At 37.6% G+C, this 27,826-nt stretch overlaps 1 protein-coding gene and 1 pseudogene across 1 annotated transcript; both read right to left on the bottom strand.

Annotated features, from left to right (window-relative positions):
• Window positions 1–23,431: 23,431 nt before the first annotated feature.
• LOC132013056 (small ribosomal subunit protein eS21-like) lies at window positions 23,432–23,681 on the bottom strand (annotated as a pseudogene).
• Window positions 23,682–24,577: 896 nt separating this feature from the next.
• On the bottom strand, window positions 24,578–26,826 carry LOC132013920 (heat shock cognate 71 kDa protein-like). Its single transcript, XM_059394373.1, has one exon. The coding sequence runs from the start codon at window positions 26,754–26,756 to the stop codon at window positions 24,816–24,818; it is 1,941 nt and encodes a 646-aa protein (XP_059250356.1). The 5' UTR covers window positions 26,757–26,826; the 3' UTR covers window positions 24,578–24,815.
• Window positions 26,827–27,826: the final 1,000 nt, after the last annotated feature.

The following is a 27,826-nucleotide window of genomic DNA, read 5'->3' as shown; positions in this document are numbered from 1 at the left end:
AAAAGTTTTAAAGAAAATAAAGGCCAAAAAATATGTTATTAAACAAGGGCTGCAGCTGTTTCTTGGATATAAACTGTATTCAGATTCTTCAAATCATATGAGACCAGAAAATGCACACGTAACACACCATCTATGCTTCAGAAACTCAAGATAAGTCTTCCTTAATTCAGTTCCAACAGCAAAATAAAATTAATCCCAAAGCTGGCCCAGGCATTTGTAATATGCTTCCTGAACCCATCAGAATTCAGTTCTGCCTGAAGGCAAGGTAGTGATATTTTGAAAGTTTAACCACTATTTTCAGCAAAATGAGAATATAAAAGTCAACCAGTTTCCCACAAAGTGATGATAAAATATTAACTACTTATGCCTTTGACAAAATCTCAAAGAAAACTTATAAGGCATAACTAAAATCTAAATGTAGATTTAGATTTTTAGATGTACTAAAATTTAAATGCAGATATCTATCTATCATCTATCATCTATCTATTTGCAAACAAGTTGACATTGTGGTACAAGGGGAAAGGACAATGACTCTGGAGTCAGAGTGACCTGGATTTAAATCCCATTTGTGCTGCCTTGGATCTTCGTAACAAATCCTTCTGAGTGTTAGTTCCCTCACTGCTAAAAAGGTGACGATAACACCTCCTTCACAGAACTGTTTTGGGGACAAATGAAATACTATCTGAGGTGGCCAGCACTGTGTCTGGCACACAGATGCTTCATAAGGTTGTAATTTCTTTCCTATTACTACAACAGTCAGGGGTTGTAGAAATTAGTAAGTTTGGCTTTAACTCAAGAGGTAGGATATCGTCCAAGCTAATTGAGCTAGATGTGGTCAATGCCCAAGGTTCTTTAAATCTCGATGCAAAGACAAGTTCAACATCAGGAACTTATCCAGAGCACCCACAGAGGATTACTACATTAACATTCAATACTGCCATAATGTCTAAGATTCTTCAGGTATTTGACCTCCAGCAGCCCCTTTACCTTGGCAATGCCAAATATAAATTCAGGCAAGTGTTGCTATGGTCAAGGGAATAAAAACAAACTGATATTCCTTCCAAATGCAAACAGGAGCCAAAAGAGGTTATATATATTTAAAAAAATTTTTTAATCTTTTTATAAACATATAATGTATTATTAGCCCCAGGGCTACAGGTCTGTGAATCGTCAGGCTTACACAATTCACAGCATTCACCATAGCACGTACCCTCCCCAATGTCCATAACCCCACCACCCTCTCCCTAACCCACTCCTTCCAGCAACCCTCAGTTTGTTTTGTGAGATAGTCTCTCGTGGTTTGTCTCCCCGCCGATCCCATCTTGTTTCATTTATTCTTTTCCTACCCCCCAAACCCCCCACGTTGCATCTCCACTTCCTCATATCAGGGAAATCATATGATAGTTGTCTTTTTCCGACTGACTGATTTTGCTCAGCATAATACCCTCTAGTTCTGTCCACGTCATCGCAAATGGCAAGATTTCATTTCTTTTGATGGCTGCATAGTATTCACACACACACACACACACACATACATACACCACATCTTCTTTATCCATTCATCTTTTGATGGACATCTAGGTTCTTTCCATAGTTTGGCTATTGTGGACATTGCCTCTATAAACATTCGGGTGCATGTGCCCCTTTGGATCACTACATTTGTATCTTTAGGGTAAATACCCAGTAGTGCAATTGCTGGGTCGTAGGGTAGCCTCTATTTTCAACTTTTTGAGGGACCTCCATGCTGTTTTCCAGAGTGATTGCCCAGCTTGCATTCCCATCAACAGTGTAGGAGGGTTCCCCTTTCTCCGCATCCTCTCCAGCATCTGTCATTTCCTGATTTGTTAATTTTAGCCATTCTAACTGGTGTGAAGTGGTGTCTCACTGTGGTTTTAATTTGTATTTCCCTGATGCCACGTGATGTGGAGCACTTTTTCATGTGTCTGTTGGCCATCTGGATGGCTTCTTTGCAGAAATATCTGTTCATGTCCTATGCCCATTTCTTGATTGGATTATTTGTTCTTTGGCTGTTGACTTTGGTAAGCTCTTTTATAGATTTTGGATACTAGCCCTTTATCTGATATGTCGGTTGCAAGTATCTTCTCCCATTCTGTGAGTTGTCTTTTGGTTTTGTTGACTGTTTCCTCTGCTGTGCAAAAGCTTTTGCTCTTGAAGTCCCAATGGTTCATTTTTGTCCTTGCTTCCCTTGCCGTGGCTGAGGTTGAAGAGGTCGCTGCCTGTGTTCTCCTCAAGGATTTTGATAGATTCCTTTTTCACATTGAGGTCCTTCATCCATTTTGAGCCTATTTTTGTGCGTGGTGTAAGGAAATGGTCCAGTTTCATTTTTCTGCATGTGGCTGTCCAATTTTCCCAACACCATTTGTTGAAGAGACTGTTTTTTTTCTATTGGACATTCTTTCCTGCTTTGTGGAAGATTAGTTGACCATAGAGTTGAGGGTCTATTTCTGGGCTCTCTATTCTGTTCCATTGATCTATGTGTCTGTTTTTGTACCAATTTGTACCAAATTGTCTTGACGATGACAGCTTTGTAATAGAGCTTGAAGTCTGGAATTGTGATGCCACCAACTTTGGCTTTCTTTTTCAATATTCCTTTGGCTATTTGAGGTCTTTTCTGGTTCCATATAAATTTTAGGATTATTTGTTCCATTTCTTTGAAAAAAATGGATGGGATCTTGATAGGAATTGCATTAAATGTGTAGATTGCTTTAGGTAACATAGACATTTTCACAATATTTGTTCTTCCAATCCATGAGTATGGAACATTTTTCCATTTCTTTGTGTCTTCCTCAATTTCTTTCATGAGTACTTTATAGTGGAGAGAATTTGTTCAGGCTGGAGACTAGAACAAGGCCCTGTGCTAGATTTAGGGTGTATTTTGATCTATTAGAAGAAGTTGTACCCCAATTTTTTTAGAAGAAAAAACCCTATGTGTATACAAAAAATAAAGTTAGATACAATGAAGGTTAAAATATGACTATAATAATGAAGTTTCAAAAAAGTTATTTTTAATGAAAAGTATTGCTAAGATAAACTAGCTAAAAAACATTAAAAGAGGATAGGATAAAGGTTAAAAAATTAGCAGAAGAAATAAAATAAAAAAAAATAATTAACTTTGCAAGACTAAAGAATCATGGAGAGAAAACCAAGAATTCCATATTTTGCTTTCTCCTCCTCTGGAATTCCGCTGTTCTCCTTGGTAAGTGAACTTGGTCTTGACTGGGTTTCTTGTTGATCTTTTGGGGTAGGGGCCAGTTGTAGTGATTCTCAAGTGTCTTTGCCTGAGGTGGAATTGCACTGCCCTTAACAGGTGCCAGGATAAGTAATCTGCTTGGGTTTGCTTTTGGGAGCTTTTGTTCCCTGAATGCTTTCCACAGAGTTCCAGAGGACAGGAATGAAAATGGCAGCCCCCCAATCTCTGACCCGGAGGAGCCGAGAGCTTGGGGCCCCCTCCTCAGTGCACCCTCAGAGAAAAGCACTCCATCACTCTAGTCTCCCTGGCCTCCAGCCGTGCTCCAAACTCATCCAGCCTGTGACCAAGCATTTCTGTCTCTGGCACACAGCCCCACCTGGAGTCTCTGAACCCTGCAAATCCCTGAGCTCTTCCAGGGGGGGTCTCCCCAGATCTTTTGGGGTCCTTGCTCACAGAGCAGTTGCCTGTGCCTGTAACCCTGAGTTGAGAGCTCTCTCCTCAGCTCTGTCTCTGTAGCTGGCTTTCCTGCTCCAATACCTGTGAGCTCTGCGACACTCAGACAGCCCTGATCCTTTTGTGACCCTGTGGGACCTAAGACCACACTGTCCCCACTTGGGATTCATCCCAGCTTAGCCTCTGGAATGATGTCCCTTAGTGGAGCAGACTTTTAAAAGTTCTGATTTTGTGCTCCATTGCTCCACCGCTTTCCGTGAACCCGCCCCTCCCCCCATGGTCTATCTTCCTGTTGTTTTGGATTCACTTCTCCGTCAGTCCTACCATTTAGAAAGTGGTCAATTTTCTGTTTCTAGAATTGCTTCTCTTCTTCTCTTTGATCTCCTGTTGGATTTGTAGGTGTTCAGAATAGTTTGATAAGCTATCTAGCGATCTCCTCAAGAGGTTGTATTTTCAAACAAAACGTATTAAGGCTAACTGCCCTTAGCTATAAGGACTGTTGAACTAAAACAGTAAGGTTTCATAGCAACAATTTATTCAGGGAAGGTACAGGTGTGCCTCAATGAGAGCTAACTCTGTATGTGAAAGCCCACACATATCTAAAACTTAAATTTAAAAGTTATTGCTTTACAGAGATAAGCAAAATAAGAAACAGCCTCTCAACTATAGAGAACGAACTGTACCAGGGCAGGGGGTGAGGGTGGATGGGTGAAATAGGTGATGGGGATCAAGGACTGCCCTTGTGATAAGCACCAGCTATTGTACGGAAGTGTTAAGTCACTATATTGTACACCTGAAACTATTATTACACTGTATGCTAACTGGAATTTAAATAAAACACAGAACTATTAGTTCAAAGGCATGGCCAGTGATTATGCTATGTTTATGACATTAAGATTTATTTTTAAAAATTATATGGAAATGAAAAATAAAGACAAAAGACAGTTTTAAAATTACCTAAGAAGGCATGTATTTGATTTCTTTAATTCCTCTTGAGTTTCCTAGACTCAGTTACCAGTCTACAGATTTGCTTCTTTGGGGACTTCACATATTCTTGTGTATTCTGTTGAATTGTACTGCTATAAGTATCTGCTTTTATACATTTTGTATTTCATATGTTAAACCAAGCATTTGTTGTCACCCTCCTCCTCCTGAGGTCACATAGTTACAGGTAATCTATTTTACAACATCCATTCTCTTTTTTTTACATAATGCCTGGTAAAAGTTCACTCCACATTCAGAGCAACTTTCTTCATCCTTCACTTTTAAAAAATACCTTCTGGAAGAAAAGTGTCTTGGGGCAGTTAATGGCTTAGAACTAACCATGAGTTAAATTTGAACTGGACCTCTGATTTCCTAGATTCAGATTCTTTTTAATAGCCCAAGGAAATTCAATTAAACCAACCTTCAGAATCTAATTATATTCATTGTTTCAAATTAAAACTCACTTTATCCTTTCATTCATTAAACACTTGCTAAATTTCTATAATTGAATGTTTTCACAAGTCCAAAGAAACGTGCTGTCAGAAATGTGCTGTCTTCCATATAAATCTCAAGTTTATACAACTCATTATTTTTTTCAATAAGCTTTTGTTGTCCTATTGTCTTTCCTTTAGTTGATTTACACTGATGGGTAATCAGCCTATCACTCTAGACCACATTTCAAACTGTTATACACTGCAGCTCCTCTATTAAAGCTTATTAACCCTCTATTTGTAGTTAATTAGATAACACCTCTCCCTGAAATGCAGATGTACAGATGGTAGAGTCAACATGTTAGAAAGAAGTGCAGAAGCTAAGCCAGTCATCTCAGATAAGAAAAAGGGAAATGACATAAAAATGACTAAAATTAAAAAAAAGAAAAAAAGAAAAACACTGTCCAAGAGTACAGCAATACTTATTGATAGCAGAGTAGACTAGGACAGTGCTCCAATATTCTCACTATCTAAACCATGCTTTTGGTTCTATGGTCATTCTTGCCACTTCTGCTACACTTGCTACTTCTACTACTATCAACATTGTAATTTATAACAAAGTTTTAATTTTTTTTAAAGATTTTATTTATTTATTTGACAGAGATCACAAGTAGGCAGAGAGGCAGGCAGAGAGAGAGAGGAGGAAGCAGGCTCCCTGCTGAGCAGAGAGCCCAATGTGGGACTCGATCCCAGGACCCTGAGATCATGACCTGAGCCGAAGGCAGCGACTTAACCCACTGAGCCACCCAGGCGCCCCACAAAGCTTTAATTTTAAAAGAAATCATTTATTATGTTTTTGGTTTCCTCTAAGTATACCAAGTCACCATTCTATCTGTCTACATATTTACACATAAGTTCCAAGTATAAGCAACCATGATTATTAAAAATTTATTTCATAACAAAGTAACTGTACATTAATTAAAAATTTAAAAGTGCTAGAAGAAAATTTTCAGCAACAAATAGAAATAAGTGTTAAAAATGGAAAATGACTTTGTGTGGCTTTGAGATAGATTGAAACACAGAAAAGGGGGTATATAAAAGACTAAAAAATTTGCAAGCTTCTTTTAAGTTTCTGCCACAAACGGAAGGCAGTATAGCAATTAAGAATATTCATTTAGGGACACCTGGGTGGCTCATTCATTAAGTGTCTGCCTTAGGCTCAGGTCATAGTCCCAGGGTCCTGGGATCAAGCCCTGCATTGGGCTCCCTGCTCAGTGGGGAGCCTGCTTCTCCCTCTTCAACTCCCCCTGCTTGTGTTCCTTCTCTCGCTGTGTATCTCTCTGTTAAATAAATTAATAATATCTTTTTAAAAAAAGTATTCACGTAAGCATCACTGACATTTAGGTACTTTGGAATCTGTCAAATGACATTCAGAGTGACCAAGAAGAGACTGGTATTCAACAATTTAATATATATTCAAGTAAACATTATAGTAGGAGATAAATTAGTGAAAGGGGATATATAATAATTCAAGAAATGTTAGCAGATGATTAGGACAATTTTAATTGTGTCATCATAAAGAAACTAATAGAGTCTTCTAGGTGAGTTCTGATTATACTCTTTTACTTTAAAGAAATTTCCTGTGATGCCAAAGAAACTTGATGAGGCTAACATTTTCAGAGTTAGAGAATTCAGAGAATTCTGATTTGCCCTGAACTGCTCATTTTAACCATTTTTCTAGGGAATAATGAGGGTTTCTGTAATTTTCCAATACATATGTATATGTCACCTACACAGGACCTGGTATATTTTAACTTTTCTCCACCCAAGTCATTAAAAAAGTTTTGTTGCTGTTGTTGGTTTTTATTTACTTGTATTTGTGTTGTGTGTCTTAGTGCTGCATATTAAAATTAAAATCACCAGGATGTGGTATATTGAAATGACCATGTTCTAGTTTTTTAAAATTTTGTCCCCTCTCCTCTTCTACCATCTTATAATAGAAACATATATTTTTTAAAGTATTTATTTGTTTGACAGAGAGAAATCACAAGTAGACGGAGAGGCAGGCAGAGAGAGAGGGAGAGGGAAGCAGGCTCCCTGCTGAGCAGAGAGCCCGATGCGGGATTCTATCCCAGGACCCTGAGATCATGACCTGTGCCAAAGGCAGCGGCTTAACCCACTGAGCCACCCAGGTGCCCCAATAGAAACATATTTTATGGCCTGTTAGATTTGAGACAGATTTGTTAAATCTTCAAACTTTAATATGTCTTCCTTCTATAGAATATATGTGTATTCATATATATATACATATGCACACATATACATATTGATACCTATACATATATATCTACATACATATATTCATATATATAACATATACATACACATATATATATATAAAAGTTAAATTGCTTGGCTATTATTAAATAATTTGACTTAATTGACATTTATGAAATACTCCATTCTTCAGTGGCAAAATAAACATTATTCTCAAAGACAAATAAAACATTCATGAAGATATGACACACTTTGGGTCAAGAAGTAAACTTTAAGATCTTTAAAATGATAGGTATAAAATAAAATATGTACAAAACCAAAATGGATTTAAATAAGAAGTAGATAATGGAAATAAAGCAGGATAATCCTTATATATTTAGAATTTAAATAGCACACTTCTAAATAATGCATAGGTTTAAAGAAGACTCTCAAGAAGAATTAAGGATGAGTGAAGATAGAGTCCTTGTTCATGGGCTGAAAGATTCACTATGATTAAGATGTTAATTCTTTCAACTTTATATAATCTATAAACTTATTTCAATCCTAATCTACATATAGAGAGTAATTCGAATATATTGATAAACTGAATGAAAAGTTTATATGAATGAAAAGTTTATATGAAAAGATAAAAAATAGCCTGCATGATACTGAAGAAGAACAAAGTTATAAAACACACCTAACTTCAATATTTATTATAAGGCTACAGTAACTAAGACAGTGTGGTAGTAGAATAACAGGCCACTGTAGATCAACAGAACTGGCTCTACATAATTCAAAATTTGTTATAAAGCTGCAGTAAACAAGACAGTGTGGTTTTGTGAAAATATAGGCATACAGATAAATAGAACAGAAGAGAAATAGACTCAAACAAATATAAACAACTGAATTTCAGCAAAGAAACAAAGATAGTTCCATGGAGAAATAATAGTGCTTCCTATAAATGGAGCTATAACAAATGGATATCCATAACAGACACTGTTAGGAGAATGACAAGCCATGACTTGGAAAAAATATCTGCATAACACATATCTGATTGAGGATGCAATGAGATCTTAAACTCAACAATAAGAAATCAAGCAACCCATTGAAAAAATGGGCAAAATATCTGAACAGACAACTCACTAAGGAAGATACATGGCTGACAGCCAACAATATAGAAGATGTTCCACCTCATTTATTATTAGGGAATATCATAGAAAAAATTCAGAAACCACTACATTATCTATTAGAATAACAAAGACAGCAATTAAACAACAACAACCATGGCAAAACCAGTATATATTGGTGAGAATATACAGAATATATAGTCACTTTGGAAAGACAGTTTGGCAGTATTGTATAAAGCTAAACATGATCTCACCATGCAATCCAAAAATCACATTCCTACACATTTATCCAACTAGTCTGAAAGCTTGAGCCCACACTAAAACCCACACACAGATATTTATAGAAGCTTTATTCATAATTTTCCAAAAACTAGAAGCAAACAAGATGTCCTTCAGGTAAATGAATGACCTAATTAGGGAAATACGTATAATGGGATACTATTCAGAAATAAGAAGGAAATTAGATATCAAACAATGGAAAGATCTGGAGGAATTTTAATACATATTGCTAAGGAAAATAATCCAATCTGAAAAGGCTGCATGGCATATTATCCCATTATATGACATTGTAGAAAAAGCAAAACTGTGGAGACGAAAGAGATCAGTCATTGCCAGGGACTAAGGAAAGAAAAGGGTGTGGGGGTTGTATACATAAAGCACAGATAATTTTTAGCATGGCAAAAGTTATTCTGTATGACAGTGTAATGGTGGCTACATGGTTAATATGCATTTGTCAAAACCCACAGAACTTTAAAGCACAGAAGGGAAACCTTCATTTATGCAAATTAAAAAAAATATTTAGGAGGTTGAGATATCCCAGTAAGGCATCCAGACAATGAAAGCAGATTCTAACAGTATTAAAAATGTATGAAACACTTTTATTTAAGTTAGGGGGAAGCAGCACCAGTACAGATCTGTAAGATTAAAGAGAAAAGGAGTTTTGGGGTGCCTGGGTGGCTCAGTGGGTTAAAGCCTCTGCCTTCGGCTTGGGTCACGATTTCAGTGTCCTGGAATCGAGCCCCACATCTAGCTCTCTGCTCAGCAGGGAGCCTGCTTCCTCCTCTCTCTCTCTCTCTGCCTGCCTCTCTGCCTACTTGTGATCTCTATCTGTCAAAAAAAAAAAAATCTTTAAAGAGAAAAGGATTTTCATGTATTCTAGTTTAGGACATATTTCCATAGGCTATGTGGATAAGAGTAATTGTGATACTACTACTACTATACACATACAGTGAAATTAAATTAAATAAATGGGTTGTGGATTGTGTGAACTAGTTCTTTTTGTTTTGAAATTAGAGGTTACAGGTAAGCAAGGGGATGAAAATAGAATGATTTAGCCGGTCATGGATAAGAAGTGGAAACATCACAATGTACTCACAATTTCACTTCAAATAGATATAGATGATATTGCATATACAAATATTTATAAATGTGTATGTATATGTTCATTAATATATGCACTTATTTCTTTGATATATCAGATGAGATGACTGAAGGTAACCACATTCCAGTAGCAACAAGACATAACACCTATACTACATTTTCAAATAATACTCTCCAATAAAAATAATAATAATTTAAAAAAACCAAGTCTCCTTGGAGAATTATACTAGAAAAATGAGCAGAAAGCAAAGAAATGCTAAGAAGAACAAAAACAAACAGAAACTAACAAGCAAACAGAAAGCAAAAGCAGAATCATCACATTGTTGAGGCTGTGTTGAAGACAAGCAGGAGTCAATTGAAAGAACTTCTAAATGCCAAAGCTGGAACAGTTTGAATAGTGTGAAAGGCAGAAAAACAAAACAAAACAGTAATTTACAATGAAAGAGTTTGACAGACACTACTTCCACCAGGTGTTCAAGATCAACAACAACGATGAACCATGTTAGAATTTACCCTTGATATAATGGGGAAAATGATTTTTTAAAAAAATTAACATATAATGTATTATTAGCCCCAGGGATACAGGTATGTATCATTAGGCTTACACACTTCACAGCACTCACTATAGCACATACCCTCTCCAATGTCCATAACCCAACCACCCTCTCCCTAACTGCCGCCCTCCCTACAAACCCTCAGTTTGTTTTGTGAGATTAAGAGTCTCTCATGGTTTGTCTCCCTTCTGCTCCCATCTTGTTTCATTTTTTCCTTCCCTACCCCGCAAGCCTCCCACTTTGCCTCTCAAATTCCTCATATCAGGGAGATCATATGATAGTTGTCTTTCTCCGATTGACTTATTTTGCTCAGCATAATACCCTCTAGTTCCATCCACGTTGTCACAAATGGCAAGATTTCATTTCTTTTGATGGCTGCATAGTATTCTATTGTATATATATTGTATATATATACACCACATCTTCTTTATCCATTCATCTTTTGATGGACATCTAGGTTCTTTCCATAGTTTGGCTATTGTGGACATTGCTGTTATAGACATATGGTGCACGTGCCCCTTTGGATCACTACATTTGTATCTTTAGGGTAAATACCCAGTAGTGCAATTGCTGGGTCATAGGGTAGTTCTATTTTCAACTTTTTGAGGGACCTCCATGCTGTTTTCCAGAGTGATTGCCCAGCTTGCATTCCCATCAACAGTGTAGGAGGGTTCCCCTTTCTCCGCATCCTCTCCAGCATCTGTCATTTCCTGATTTGTTAATTTTAGCCATTCTAACTGGTGTGAAGTGGTGTCTCACTGTGGTTTTAATTTGTATTTCCCTGATGCCACGTGATGTGGAGCACTTTTTCATGTGTCTGTTGGCCATCTGGATGGCTTCTTTGCAGAAATATCTGTTCATGTCCTATGCCCATTTCTTGATTGGATTATTTGTTCTTTGGCTGTTGACTTTGGTAAGCTCTTTTATAGATTTTGGATACTAGCCCTTTATCTGATATGTCGGTTGCAAGTATCTTCTCCCATTCTGTGAGTTGTCTTTTGGTTTTGTTGACTGTTTCCTCTGCTGTGCAAAAGCTTTTGCTCTTGAAGTCCCAATGGTTCATTTTTGTCCTTGCTTCCCTTGCCGTGGCTGAGGTTGAAGAGGTCGCTGCCTGTGTTCTCCTCAAGGATTTTGATAGATTCCTTTTTCACATTGAGGTCCTTCATCCATTTTGAGCCTATTTTTGTGCGTGGTGTAAGGAAATGGTCCAGTTTCATTTTTCTGCATGTGGCTGTCCAATTTTCCCAACACCATTTGTTGAAGAGACTGTTTTTTTTCTATTGGACATTCTTTCCTGCTTTGTGGAAGATTAGTTGACCATAGAGTTGAGGGTCTATTTCTGGGCTCTCTATTCTGTTCCATTGATCTATGTGTCTGTTTTTGTACCAATTTGTACCAAATTGTCTTGACGATGACAGCTTTGTAATAGAGCTTGAAGTCTGGAATTGTGATGCCACCAACTTTGGCTTTCTTTTTCAATATTCCTTTGGCTATTTGAGGTCTTTTCTGGTTCCATATAAATTTTAGGATTATTTGTTCCATTTCTTTGAAAAAAATGGATGGGATCTTGATAGGAATTGCATTAAGATTCACTAGATTGCACTAGATTGCTTTAGGTAGCATAGACATTTTCACAATATTTGTTCTTCCAATCCATGAGTATGGAACATTTTTCCATTTTTTTGTGTCTTCCTCAATTTCTTTCATAAGTACTTTATAGTTTTCTGAGTATAGATTCTTGGCCTCTTTGGTTAAGTTTATTCCTAGGTATCTTGTGGTTTGGGGTGCAATTGTAAATGGGATTGACTCCTTAATTTCTCTTTCTTTTGTCTTGTTGTTGGTGTAAAGATATGCAACCGATTTCTGTGCATTGATTTTATATCCTGTAACTTTACTGAATTCCTTTACAAGTTCTAGCAGATTTGGAGTGGAGTCTTTTGGGTTTTCCACATATAGTATCATATCATCTGCAAAGAGTGATAGTTTGACTTCTTCTTTGCCAATTCGGATGCCTTTAATTTCTTTTTGTTGTCTGATTGCTGAGGTTAGAACTTCTAGTACTATGTTGAATAGCAGTGGTGGTAATGGGCATCCTTGTCGTGTTCCTGACCTTACTGGAAAAGCTCTCTGTTTTTCTCCATTGAGAATGATATTTGCGGTGGGTTTTTCATAGATGGCTTTTATGATATTGAGGTATGTACCCTCTATCCCTACACTTTGAAGAGTTCTGATCAGGAAGGGATGCTGTACTTTGTCAAATGCTTTTTCAGCATCTATTGAGAGTATCACATGGTTCTTGTTCTTTCTTTTATTAATGTATTGTATCACATTGACTGATTTGTGGATGTTGAACCAACCTTGCAGCCCTGGAATAAATCCCACTTGGTCGTGGTGAATAATCCATTTAATGTACTGTTGGATCCTATTGACTAGTATTTTGGTGAGAATTTTCACATCTGTGTTCATCAAGAATATTGGTCTATAATTCTCTTTTTTGATGGGATCCTTGTCTGGTTTTGGGATCAAAGTGATGCTGGCCTCATAAAATGAGTTTGGAAGTTTTCCTTCCATTTCTATTTTTTGAAACAGTTTCAGGAGAATAGGTATTAATTCTTCTTTAAAATGTTTGGTAGAATTCCCCTGGGAAGCTGTCTGGCCCTGGGCTCTTGTTTTCCGGGAGATTTTTGATGACTGTTTCAATCTCCTTAGTCGTTATGGGTCTGTTCAGGTTTTCTATTTCTTGCTGGTTCAGCTGTGGTCGTTTATATGTCTCTAAGAATGCATCTGTTTCTTCCAGATTGTCAAATTTGCTGACATAGAGTTGCTCATAATATGTTCTTATGATTGTTTGTATTTCTTTGGTGTTGGTTATGATCTCTCCTCTTTCATTCAATATTTTATTTATTTGGGTCTTTTCTTTCTTTCTTTCTTTTTCTTTCTTTCTTTCTTTCTTTCTTTCTTTTTTTTTTTTTTTTTTTGGTAAGTCTGGCCAGGGGTTTATCAATCTTATTAATTCTTTCAAAGAACCAGCTCCTAGTTTCATTGGTTTGTTCTACTGTTTTTTGGTTTCTATTTCATTGATTTCTGCTCTAATCTTTATTATTTCTCTTCTTCTGATGGGTTTAGGCTTTCTTTGCTCTTCTTTATTCAGCTCCTTTAGATGTAGGGTTAGGTTGTGTATTTGGGACCTCTCTTGTTTCTTGAGAAAGGCTTGTACTGCTTGCTATATATTTTCCTCTCAGGACGGCCTTTGCCGTGTCCCAGAGATTTTGAACAGTTGTGTTTTTGTTATCATTGGTTTCCATGATTTTTTTCAATTCTTCTTTATTTCCTGGTTGACCCATACATTCTTTAGTAGGAGGCTCTTTAGCCCATGTTTCTGGGTTCTTTCCAAATTTCCTCTTGTGATTGAGTTCTAGCTTCAGAGCATTGCGGTCTGAAAATATGCAGGGAAAGATCCCAATCTTTGGTGCTGGTTGAATCCTGATTTGTGACCCAGGATGTGATCTATTCTAGAGAATGTTCCATATGCACTAGAGAAGTATGTGTATTCTGTTGCTTTGGGATGGAATGTTCTGAATATATCTGTGATGTCCATCTGTTCCAGTGTGTCATTTAAGGCCTTTATTTCTTTGTTGATCTTTTGCTTGGATGATCTGTCCATTTCAGAGAGAGGGGTGTTAAAGTCCCATTCTATTATTGTATTATTGTCAATGTGTTTCTTTGATTTTGTTATTGATTGGTTTATATAGTTGGCTGCTCTCATGTTAGGGGCATAGATATTTAAAACTGTTAGATCTTCTTGTTGGACAGACCCTTTGAGAATGATATGGTGTCCTTCCTCATCTCTTATTACATTCTTTTGCTTAAAATCTAATTGATCTGATATAAGGATTGCCACCCCAACTTTCGTTTGCTGTCCATTAGCGTGGTATATTGTTTTCCATCCCCTCGCTTTAAATCTGGAGGTGTCTTTGGGTCTAAAATGAGTTTCTTGTAGACAACATATTGATGGGTTTTGTTTTTTAAACCACTGAGCCACTCAGGTGCCCCCAGCTTTTGTTTTTTTATCCATTCTGATACCTTGTGTCTTTTGATTGGGGCATTTAGCTCATTTACATTCCAGGTAACTATTGAGAGATATGAATTTAGTGCCATTGTATTGCCTGTAAGGTGACTATTACTGTATACTGTTCTCTGTTCCTTTCTAATCTACTACTTTTAGGCTTTCTCTTTGCTTAGAGGACCCCTTTCAATATTTCCTGTGGGGCTGGTTTGGTATTTACAAATTTTTTTAGTTTTTGTTTTGCCTGGAAGGTTTTTATCTCTCCTTACTCTTTTTTTTTTTTAAAGATTTTATTTATTTATTTGACAGACAGAGATCACAAGTAGGCAGAGAGGTAGGCGGGGTGGGGGAGGGGAGCAGGCTCCCCACTGAGCAGAGAGCCCAATGCGGGGCTTGATCCCAGGACCCTGGTATCATGGCCTGAGCCAAAGGCAGAGGCTTTAACCCACTGAGCCACCCAGGTGCCCCTCTCCTTACTCTTTTCAATGATAGCCTAGCTGGGTCTGTGCACAAGTTTGCTGCCAATCTAACTTTTTACCATTGTACGTTACAGACTTTTTGGCCCGTGCTGCTTTCACTATTTTCTCTTTGTCACTAGAACTTGTAAGTTTTACTCTTAGATGATGGAGTGTGGACATATTTTTATTGATTTTGAGGGGGGTTCTCTGTGCCTCCTGGATTTTGATGTTTGTTTCCTTTACCATAATAGGGAAATTCTCTACAATAGTTTGATCCAATATACCTTCTGCCCTTCTCTCTCTTTCTTCTTCTCCTGGAATCCCGATTATTCTAATATTGTTTCATCTTATGGTATTACTTATCTCTCCAATTCTCTCCTCATGGTCCAATAGTTGTTTGTCTCTCTTTTGCTCAGCTTCTTTATTCTGTGTTACTTGGTCTTCTATATCACTAATCTCTCTTCTGCCTCATTTATCCTAGAAGTAAGAGTCTCCATTTTTTATTGCACCTCATTAATAGCTTTTTAAAATTTCAACTTGGTTAGATTTTAGTTCTTTAATTTCTCCAGAAAGGGCTTTTATTTCTCCAGACAGAGATTCTCTAATATCTTCCATGCCTTTTTGAGCCCAGGTAGCACCTTAAGAATCATCATTCTGAACTCTAGATCTGACATATTATCAATGTCAGTATTGATTATGTCCCTAGGCTTCTGTACCTCCTTTGGTTCTTTTTCTTTTTTGTGATGAGTTTTTCCGCCTTGTCATTTTATCCAGATAAGAATATATGAATGAGAGAATAAAATACTAAAAGGGTGACAAAGACCCCAGAAGAATGTTCACTAACAAAATCAAAAGAGACCCCAAATTTGGGGGAGAAGAAAGGGTGTAAAAAGAAGCTTAAAAATTTTTTTTTAAAATTAAAAAAAAATATATATATATATTAGAATATATATATTAGACTGATGAATAGAACAGAGCCACCCACTTCATTTTGGGTGTATTTTTGGTCTCTTAGAAGAAACTACCTCCCAAAATTTTAATGAAAGAAAAACATATATATGCAAAAATAAGGATAAACACGATGAAGATACAGAATATGACTAAAGTTGAAAATTTAAAAAAATTCCAGGAAAGGAATTGATAAGATAAGTTGGTTAGAAAAAGAAAGAAAAATAAAGTGGAGAGTATTAGCTCAGGCTGGAGACTAGAACAAAGTCGTGTGCTAGATTTAGGGTATAATTTGATCTATTAGAAGAAATTGTATCCCAAAATTTTTTAGAAGAAAAACCCTATATGTATTATAATGAAGGTTTAAAAAGATTTTTTAAAAAAAGGTATTGTTAAGATAAATTAGTCAAAAAACGTTAAGAGAGGAAAGAGGAAAAGTTAAAAAAATTAGAATTAAATTGAATTAGAAAAAAATAAAATTAAGAAAAATTTAATAAAGAATTATGGGGAGAAAGCCATCAATTCCATGCCTTGCTTTCCCCTCCTCTGGAATTCATTCCACTGTTCTACTTGATCAGTGAGCTTGGTCTTGGCTGGATGTTCTTGCTTAACTTCTGGGGAAGGGGCCTGTTGTAGTAATTCTCAAATGTCTTTGGCTGAGGCAGAATTGTGTGGCCTTTGCCAGGGGCCAGGCTAAGTAATCTGCTCAGGTTTGCTCTTGGGAGCTTTTGTTCCCCAAATGCTTTCCATAGAGCTCTGCAGGATGGGAATGAAAATGGCAGCCTCCCAATCTCTTCCCTGGAGAACTCAGGGTCCCACACCTCAGTGTACCCTCAGAGACAAGTGCTCAATCACTCCCATCTCCCTGGTCTCTGGTCATGCTCTGAGCTCATCTGGCCTGTGACCAAGCATTTCTGTCTCCTGCACGTAGCCCCATTTATAGTCTCTAAACCCAGCAGATTCCTGCCACTCTGCTCTTCCAGTGGATAAAGGTGGGTCTTCCTGGATCTGCCACTTGTAGGGTTCCTGCTCAAAGAGCAGTGGTATGACTGTGCCATGGGTCACAGTTTAAGGTAACCCCAAGCTGAAAGCTCACTCCTTGGCTCTGTCTCTGTAGCCAGCTTCCCTGCTACGATACCTGCGAGCTCTGCTACACTCAGTCACCCTTGATCCTTCTGTGGCCCCGGAACCTTAGACCACACTGTCCCCGCGATGGCTCCACCCACCCCCCTTAGCCTCTGGAGTGATGTCCCTTAGTGGACAGACTTTTAAAATTTCAAATTTTATGCTCCATTGCTCCACCACTTACTGGGAGCTGGCCCATCCCCCTGCAGCTTATTTTCCCATTGCTTCAGATTCACTTCTCTGCACATCCAACCTTTGAGAAAGTGGTCAATTTTCTGTTTCTAGAATTGCTACTCTTCTTCTCTTTGATCTCCTGTTGGGTTTTTAGGTGTTTGGAATGGTTTGATAACTATCTAGCTGAACTCCTGCAACCTGATGTCATCTCAGTCTGCTACTCCTCTGCCATCTTGATTCATCAAGGGAAAATGATTTTTTACTTCTGTGGTCTTCTTCTCAAAAGCCCTAACTCCAGTTTAATTATTAAAAAAAAATCAAACATATTACAATAGAAGAGTATCCCACAAAATACATAATAATTATTTTTCAGTACTATCAAGGTCGTCAGAAACCAAGGAAGTCTAAGAAACTGTCACAAGCAAGAAGAGCCTAATGAGACAGGACAGTTAAACATAAAGTGGTGATGTAAAATGGTGTATTGTATGCAATTCTGGAACAGAAAATGGACATTACATTAAAACTAAGGAAATCTAAGAATAATCTTAATAAATATTATCACTGGTGAATGTATATACAAATTTGTTTTTAGTTTTCTTTTTTTAACACTTTGATTTATATTCCAGTTTGTTAACATACTGTGTACTATTAGTTTCAGGTAGATGATATAATGATTTAACTCTTCCATACAACATCTGGAACTCATTACAGCCAAGTGTGTCCCTTAGTTCCCATCACCTCTTTTACCCATTCTCCTACCAACCTCCCTCTAGTAACTAACCATCAGTTTGTTCTCTATAGTTAAGAGTGTTTCTTAGTTTGCCTTTTTTCCCCCTTTGCTCATTTGTTTTGTTTCTTAAATTCCATATGTGAGTGAAATCACATGGTAATGTGTATTCTGCAGTTTTAGGATGGAATGTTCTGAATATTATCTGTTAAGGCCATCTGGTTCCAGTGTGTCATTCACAACTATTGTTTCCTTGTTGATTTTTGTTTAGATGATCTGTTCATTGATGTAAGGGGACTGTTAAATTTCCCTAGTATTATTGTATCATTATAATGGGTTCCTTTACATTTGTTATTGTTTTATATGTCTGGGTACTCCCATACTGCGGGCATAAGTATTTACAATTGTTGTATCTTTTTGTTGGATTATCCTCTTTACTATTATATAGTGTCCTTTGTCTCTTATTACAGTCTTTGTTTTAAGATAAAATGGATAAAATGAAATTTTTGTAGGGGACATATAGATGGATCTTTTAAAAAATCCATTCTGTCACCCTATTCCTCTTGATTGGAGTGTTTACTCTACTCACATTCACAGAAGTTATTGATATATATGTACTCATTACCATTTCAATACTGGATTTCTGGATATTTTCATTGACCTTTTCTTGTCTTTCTCTCTTTTATGTTTTGCTGATTATCTTTAGTGATATATTTGGATTTCTTTCTCTTTATTCCTTCTATGTTTATTAGTGGTTTTTCATATTCAGCTACCTTTAGGTTTGTATATAACATCTTCTGCAAATAGCAGTTTATATTAGTTGATGAGCATTAGGCTTGAACACATTCTTTTCTCTTCTTCTCCCCACATTTTAGGTATATGCTATTATAATTTATAACCTGTTTTGTGAGTTCCTTGACTTATTTTTCTACAGAAATATTCATTTTTTACTGCTTTTGTGATTCCTGCTTTATACTGCCACTTTGGATCTCTCGTTTCCCCTCAGAGAGTCACATTTAATATTTCTTACAGGGCTGGTTTAGTGGTCATGAACTCCTCAGGTTTTGTTTGTCTGGGAAACTCTTTACGTCTTCTTCTATTCTGAGTGATAGCCTTGCTGGATAGAGTATTCTTGGCTGAAGATTTTTCCCATTCAGCACATTGAACATATCATGTCTCTACTTTCTGGCTTGCCAAATTTCATTTGAAAATCTCTTGCTAGCCTCATGGGTTTTCCACTGTAAGTTAAGGATATCTTTTGTCTTGCTGCTTTTAGGATTTTTTTCTTTATCATTATATTTTGCAAATTTAATTATCATTTTCTTGGTGTAGGCTGCTTTTGTTGATTTTGATTGGAGTTCTTTGTGTCTCCTGGATCTGGACATCTATTTCCTTCACCAGATTAGGAAAGTTTTCAGCTATTATTTCTTCAAACATACTTTCTGCACTCTTTTTTTTCTCTCTTTGTCTTCTGGGACTCCTATAATATAAGAGTTATTATGTTTTATGGAGTCACTGAGTTCCCTAGGTCTGTTCTCATTTTGCATAATTCTTTCTCTCTTTTGTTCAGCTTTATTACTTTCCATTACCTTGTCTTCTAGGTCATTAAATCATCCTTCTGCTTCTTTCAGCCTCCCATTCATTACATCAAGAGTTTTTCTAATCTCATTTATTGCATTCTTAATCTCTGATTGATTCTTTTAAATTCTTTTATCTCTGTGGTAAGGACCTCACTAATGTCTTCTATTCTTTTCTCAAGCCCAGTGAGTATCCTTATCATTGCTGCTTTAAATTCTCCATCAGGCCTGTTACTTACATCTGTTTACTTGGTTAGATATCTGGCCATGGCCTTATCTTGTTCTTTCATTTGGGATAAATTCCTTCTTCTTAGCATTTTGTCTAAGTCTCTGCCTTCTTCTCTGTGTTAGAAAAGCCAGATATCTGCCCTCCTCAAAGTAATGGCCTTATGAAGAAGATGCAATGTAGTGCCCAGGGCCTGGTGCTGCAGGGAGGGCCTCCAATGTGTGCTGCCTGCTCTCTGCTCTTGTATTTTGACTACTGTGTCCTTCAGATCAGTCATCTGCAGAGGCTTTTCTTGTATATTGTAGGTAATGTTTCACTCTCAGCCTGAATGAGACAACTTTTACCTAGCACTTTGCTCTGCTTATGAAATGAGACCTGTCACCCTGCGAGGCTAGAACCCACACCCTGCAAAACCAGTTGAGAGAAATGGTATGGGCAGGGGTCCGAGCTGATTTTCTAGTGGAGGGGTCTGCAAGACTGAGAAAGGCAGTTCCAGCAGAGTTTAGGCATGCGGGGCTTAGTGCAAGCAAATTACGCAGCCAGTGTCCACACTGTGCTGCTTCCTACAGGTGGTGCTGTGTTTATGCTGAGAGGTGGGGAAAGGAAATGGAGCATCTTTGTTCCTAGAAAGGTGTCTCCATGAATGCTGTGTCTCAGGGACATGCTCCAAGAAGAGCAAATAATCTCCCCACTGTGTGCTTTAGGTGCTCTTTGGATCATTGTTTCCATGCTGCACTCCCCGTGTTGTTTGTTTTCTTCCTTTCCAAGAGCAACACTGTGCCCTCCTGAGTCTACCCCAGCTAAGCCCATTGACCTTTAAAACTCCAGGCTTTTAAGTGTTTTTAAGTGTTAAGAGGAATTTTTAAGTGTCTTTAAGAATTAAGGAAATTCAGCCCCTCCCATTCTCCAAGCCAATGGTTAAGGGCATCTCCTGTTCCCCAAGTTCCTCTCCCCAGGTTCTCTCTTGCTTTCCCTTTTCCACCACCATGGCTCCTTCCCCTCTGCAGCAGGCAGGATCTGCTTCTCCTCTACACCATGTGTCCACCCTTCCCACATTCTTTAGTGTGGCCCATTCTCTTCCATTAGTTTTGGATATTGTTCTCTCAGTCTTCAGGTCAATTTCTGGGGTATTTAGGCTGACTCAATAGTTATTTAGTTGTATTCATGGGATGAGGTAAGCCTAGGGTCCTCCTACTCTACTGCCATCTTCTTATCTCTCCAAATCTCTTTTTCATTTTCTGATAGAGCAGGATGACCAATAACAAAAGTTCCATTTAAGTTATGATTTCTGAGGCATTTTAAGAAAGGCTATTCCCCCATGATCAAGTAAAGTGATTCATATTAACAGGGGGATGCTAAAACCGAAAAAAGAACTGAAATTATTGTTACTTTGAAGGATTAAATTATATCTTCAAATACACAAAATAGTTGGCTAAGATGCAAATTCATTCAGATCTACACAGAATATAGTTAACTTTGAATATGTTTCTACAACTTTAATGCTATCTGTAAAATTTTACTTTATCCTAATGTTAAGAACTATATAGGAAACTGACTAGTTTGCTTAGGTTTATTACATTGTATTCCTTTTTTTTTTTTTTTTTAAAGATTTATCTATTTATCTGAAAGAGAGGTAGGGGGAAGGACAGAAGGAGAGGGAGAGAGTAAATCTTCAAGCAGACTCTCCCACTGAGTACAGAGTTGAATGCAGGGCTCACTGTCACAACCCTGAGATCATGACCTGAGCAGAAATCAAGAGTTGGATGGTTAACCTAGTTAACCTAGTTGGATGAACAACCTAGGATCCCCACATTGTACTTCATGGTAAAGAGTTAGTACATTATTTTCACTTCACCACATTTTCATAGTATCACTTGCAAAAGTATTCTCTTAGTGTTTTTTACTAAATGTCATTTGCCAAATAAAAATTTAACACCTAGCTATTCTATCCAACCTATATAGATAAATCCATCCCTCATGATTCAGTCTACTAGCCAACAAATGTATGCATCATTATGGTTAAGGATTTCAGAAGAGACTATGACTGAAGATTATTCCCTTATGTAGGAATTTGTTCTGTGTGAAATGGAAAATAATATTGGCCAAATAGTTCATGAAATTATGTAGATTCAGTTTTAGACAACCAGTCTTAGCACTTGAACTAAGGCTGTAAAATATCCTCTTATCTCCTCCACGTACAAGGGTTGATTAAGAGAAACTGTTGTCCTCAAAGCAATCAGAGTGAGTAGGAAACCTAAACACAACTCAGGTATACTGGATTAATTTAATGTTCCATATATGTTTGCTACATAGGTTTTCTAGAATGAAAGGTTTTCAATGAAAAAGGACACAGTGCCAAGAGAAGGAGAATAAAACAAAGAAGCAAGCAAACAAAGAAACAACAACAACAACAACAACAACAACAACAACAGTTTTTCAAGAGACAAGGCAGTCAACACAACAAGAAGCTAGGGGGGCACCTGGGTGGCTCAGTGGGTTAAAGCCTCTGCTTTCGGCTCGGGTCATGATCCCAGGGTCCTGGGTTTGAGCCCCGGATCAGGCTTTCTGCTCAGCAGGAAAATTCAACTTAGAATATTATACCCAGAGAGAATATCTTTCAGAACTGAAGGTGAAATTCAGAATTAGTTAAACAAATGAAAGCTGAGGGACTATATTACCTGCACACTTTAACTAAAGTAAATGTTAAAGAAGTTTTATGGAAAAAAGGATTATGATACCAGACAAAATTTGGATTTAGACAAAGATATGTGGAGCTCTGATAATGCTAAAAATAAAGTTAAAGTTAAAATATATATTTTTTACTTATATTAATAACTTTAAAATATAATTAGCTTTCTAAAACAAAATGCAGCATATTATATGCAAAATACATCAGAATATATTACTTTGCAGTTTTAGTTTAAGTTTTATATAAATAAAATTAAGTATATACTATTTTTTAGAAATCTTATTTATTTATTTAAGAGAGAGAGAGAACATGAGTGGAGTAGGGAGGAGCAGAGGGAGAGGGAGAAGCTGACTCCCAGTTGAGCAGGGAGGCCAACTCCGCCCATCTCAGTCCCATGACCCCCAGATTATGACCCAAGTGGAGCATCTGGGTGGCTCAGTGGGTTAAATAAGCCTCAGTGGGTTAAATAAGCCAGGGTCCTGGGATCGAGGCCCACATTGGGCTTTTTGCTCAGCGGGGAGCCTGCTTCCCTCCTCTCTCTGCCTACTTGTGATTTCTCTCTCTGTCAAGTAAATAAATAAAAGCTTAAAAATAATTATGACCCAAGTGGAAGGCAGACACTTAACCCCTGAGCTACCCTGGAGCCCCAAGTATACCCTCTTCTATGGTGGTTTCTTTCATTCAACATAATAAAGAAGGGATTATGTTACATATGTATCTTATTTATGTTTTTATTGCTGGGTAACATTCAGTTGTATGACTGCACTATAATTTTTTTATCTACTTATCTATTATTAGAGCGTTCCTTATTTATGACTATTACAAATAAAGTTGCTAAGAAAATTTCTGTACTTGTCTTTATATACACAGATAAGCTTTTATTTCTCCTGGAAAAATACCTAGTAATGGAATGCCTGTATTAAATGGTAAACACAAAAACAACCAGTTTTCCGAAGTGGATGTGCCATTTACATTTTCTTTCTTTTTGGGGGGAGTGGGTGCTATTCATTCTTGACAAATATCCCACATCCATGATCCTTTCCAGTCAGAAGTTCTTTGAAATGCTGCCCATGACCTTTGCTAGTCAGAGGATGGAGTCATTTGACTCCCCCACCCAGCAAATGGCCCCAAAGATAGCATTGGTTTTAACCTGGTTATGAAACTGCCTGTCACCTTGTCAACCTCAGCCACATTCATCTGGATGGACCTGTGGTCCTTGGTGACCATGATGTGGTTGTTGGCAGTACATTTCCAGGCAGGTACTGGTCCACGAACTCACAGGCAATGTTCTGCATGTAAAGGGTGCATCTGCTGCCACTACCATCACTGGAAGCACAAAAAAGCCATTTTACATTTTCTCCAACAATGTATAAGTCTTTCAGTCCCTCCATATCCTTGCCAACACTTGATATGATCAGTTCTTTTTCTTCTTTCTTCTTCTTCTTCCTTTTTTTTTTTTTTTTCCAAATTAAGCCATTACAATAGGGATCCAGTGACGACATGGTTTTGTTTTATGTTTCCTTACCGAACAATGATTTTGAACATCTTTTCATATATTTATTGGATATCTATACCTTCTTTGAAGAAGCTATTTAAGTGTTTTTAGTTTTTTTTTTCTTATTATTGACTTTTGAGACCTCTCTGTGGGTTCTACCTACAAGTCTTTCATCAGATACAGGATTTGCAAAAATATTATCCGAGTCTGTAGTATGTGTTTCTACTCTCCTAACAGTGACTTTTGAGAAGCAGCAGCTTTTACTTTTCACAAAGTCCAATTTATCAAATTCTCTTCTACGGAATATGCTTTTGTCACTATATCTAAGAAATATTGGTCTAACCCAGTGTCATGAAGATTTTCTCTTAAGATTTCTTTAGGAAATTTCATAGTTTTAGGATTTCAATTTTTATGTATGATCCAATTTGAATTAATTTTTGCATGTGGCAGAAAACATTTATCAAAGTTTTTTTAAACATAAGGATATCATAATCTCAGTAACATCTGTCAAAAAGACTATTCATTCTCTCCTGAGTATACTTTGCATATTTGTAAGATCAGTTGTCAGTGTACGTGGAAGTCTAATCCTGCACTTTCTATTTTATTGTATAAATTTTTTCATTCACCTTGACTCCAATTCCATACTTTATTGATAATTCTAGTTTATTTTTTTATTTATTTATTTTTATTTGGTGCCAATTTTAAATACAGTTTTATTTAAGACATTGCATTTTCCACTTAACAATACAGTGCTTATAAAGTGCAATGTTTATTTCCTTTCCCTGTGCACATATTCCATATTCAAGTATCAAGAATGCCCAGTTTTTTTGCTATAGCAGCTCAACATTATAACTGCCATGGAATTTGCTACAAATTTGGGTCCTTTGAATATTGTATGTGGAACAATGCTCAACCTATTTATTCTCAGATTGGTTTAGTCAACCTCTTCAATGGTGGGCCCAGAGGAGGCACCACCAGAGGGAGGAGCTCCACCACCAGGGAAGCCTCCAGGCATTCCTCCTGGCATGCCCCCTGCACTCTGGTACAGCTTGGTGATGATGGGGTTGCAGACTTTCTCCAACTCTTTCTGCTGATGTTCAAATTCTTCCTTCTCTGCAGTCTGGTTCTTATCAAGCCAGTTGATGATTTCATTGCACTTGTCAAGAATCTTCTGTTTGTCTTCATCATTTATCTTGCCCTGAAGTTTTTCATCTTCAACAGTTGCTTTCATGTTGAATGCATAAGACTCCAGTGAATTCTTGGAAGACACCTTGTCCCGCTGTTTCTCATCTTCAGCTTTGTACTTCTCAGCTTCCTGGACCATGCGCTCAATATCTTCCTTGCTCAAGCAGCCCTTATCATTAGTGATGGTAATCTTGTTCTCTTTTCCTGTGCTCTTATCCACGGCAGAGACATTGAGGATACCATTAGCATCAATATCGAAAGTGACCTCAATCTGAGGGACACCACGAGGAGCAGGAGGTATGCTTGTGAGTTCAAACTTTCCAAGTAGATTGTTGTCCTTGGTCATGGCACGCTCACCTTCATACACCTGAATAAGCACACCAGGCTGGTTGTCGGAGTAGGTAGTGAAGGTCTGTGTCTGTTTGGTAGGAATGGTAGTATTACGCTTGATAAGAACAGTCATGACTCCTCCAGCAGTTTCAATACCAAGAGAAAGTGGAGTGACATCCAACAGCAGCAAATCTTGAACATTTTCAGATTTGTCTCCAGAAAGGATGGCTGCCTGGACAGCTGCACCATAAGCAACAGCTTCATCAGGGTTGATGCTCTTATTCAGTTCTTTTCCATTGAAGAAATCTTGGAGAAGTTTCTGAATCTTGGGGATACGGGTAGAACCACCCACCAGAACAATATCATGGATCTGAGACTTGTCTAACTTGGCATCCCGAAGAGCTTTCTCTACAGGGTCCAGGGTGCCACGGAACAGGTCAGCATTTAATTCTTCAAACCGGGCACGAGTGATAGAGGTATAGAAGTCGATTCCTTCATACAGAGAATCAATCTCAATACTGGCCTGGGTGCTGGAAGAAAGTGTACGCTTAGCACGTTCACAAGCAGTACGGAGACGACGAACTGCCCTCTTGTTTTCACTGATATCTTTCTTATGTTTGCGCTTGAACTCTGCAATAAAATGGTTGACCATTCGGTTGTCAAAGTCTTCTCCACCTAAGTGGGTGTCTCCAGCTGTGGACTTAACCTCAAAGATCCCATCTTCAATAGTAAGGATTGACACATCAAAAGTGCCACCTCCTAAGTCAAAGATCAGCACATTCCTTTCAGCTCCAACTTTTTTGTCTAAGCCATAAGCAATAGCAGCAGCAGTTGGTTCATTGATGATTCTAAGTACATTGAGACCAGCAATAGTTCCAGCATCTTTGGTAGCCTGACGCTGAGAATCATTGAAGTATGCAGGTACTGTGACAACTGCATTGGTAACAGTCTTCCTAAGATAAGCCTCTGCAATTTCCTTCATTTTTGTCAAAACCATAGAAGACACCTCCTCTGGATAAAAGCTTTTTGTCTCTCCCTTGTATTCTACTTGGACCTTGGGCCTGCCAGCATCATTCACCACCATGAAAGGCCAATGCTTCATATCAGACTGGACAACAGCATCATCTAATCTCCGTCCAATCAGGCGTTTGGCATCAAAAACTGTGTTGGTGGGGTTCATCGCAACTTGGTTCTTGGCAGCATCACCGATCAATCGTTCGGTGTCCGTGAAGGCGACATAACTTGGGGTGGTCCGGTTTCCCTGATCATTGGCAATTATTTCCACTTTCCCATGCTGGAAAACACCCACGCAGGAGTAGGTGTTGCCAAGATCAATGCCAACTGCAGGTCCCTTAGACATGGTTGCTTGCGTGTAGGCCTGGCTCGGGTTGAGAAGAAGACAGCAATCCAAAGATCTGGCCCCGCGTTCAATGAGCTAATTCTAGCTTTATAATGAGTCTTTAGAGGAGGTTGTGTTTATTCTTGTTGTTTGGACCTTTGGTTAATCCAGTTCTTTGCATTTCTATTTGACTTTTATAACCACCTTGTTAATTCTAGGGGGGGAAATCCTGTTTGATCTTTGTTTGGGAATGCATTATGTCTACAGTTTGAGAAATTTTCATCTTAAATATATTGATAGTCAATACAGAAAATTACACTGTACCTTCTTCAATGTTAAACCAACATGCCTTTGAATAATTTGTTCTTAATAGAAATAACAAAAGTAATGTAGCTTCCTTGCTGATAAATATGGGCATTTATCAGCTTCCTTGCTGATAAACATTGGGAGTTAAGGTTTTAGTGTTAGAAGATTAATAGGACCCAAAATGTCAATGCTCACTAATCTATGGCTTATTTTAGGAAAAAGATACAAGACAGAGATAGCATAAAGAATATACATCTTGACCAATGAGATAGCATGTGTATTCTGTCATGTATTCTTTAGAATGTATATCTTGACCAATGACTATATCACATATGCAAGTTTTCATTTTTCTTGCTTTCTGAGAACCATAATTGTCATGCTTTCTCTCTCTGGTCTGATCAGAAAACACAAGATAGTTTTGTTTTGTTTTATTTTTTTAAATGTTATGTTAGTTGCCATACAATACATCATTAGTTTTTGAGGTAGTGTTTGTGTATAACACAATGCTCCATGCACTATGTGCCCTCCTTAATACCCATCACTGGGCTTATTTATCCTTCCACCCCTCTCACCTCTAAAAGCCTCAGTTTGATTCCTGGAGTTCATAATCTCTCATGGTTCATCCCAGCTCTGATTTCTCCCTGCCTTTCATTTTTCCCTTCCTTCTCCTAATGTCCTCCATGCTATTCCTTATGTTTCACAAATAAGTGAAACCACATGATAATTATATTTCTTCATTTGACTTATTTCACTTAGCATAATCTCCCCCAGCTCCACCTATGTTG

The sequence above is a fragment of the Mustela nigripes genome, chromosome 3, assembly GCF_022355385.1.
Source record: "Mustela nigripes isolate SB6536 chromosome 3, MUSNIG.SB6536, whole genome shotgun sequence".
NCBI classification, from domain to species: domain Eukaryota; kingdom Metazoa; phylum Chordata; class Mammalia; order Carnivora; family Mustelidae; genus Mustela; species Mustela nigripes.
This window is presented reverse-complemented; position numbering and strand designations above follow the sequence as displayed.

Coding starts and splice junctions, on each gene's coding strand:
- LOC132013920 (XM_059394373.1), bottom strand. CDS start 26,756: ATGTCTAAGGGACCTGCAGTTGGCATTGATCTTGGCAACACCTACTCC.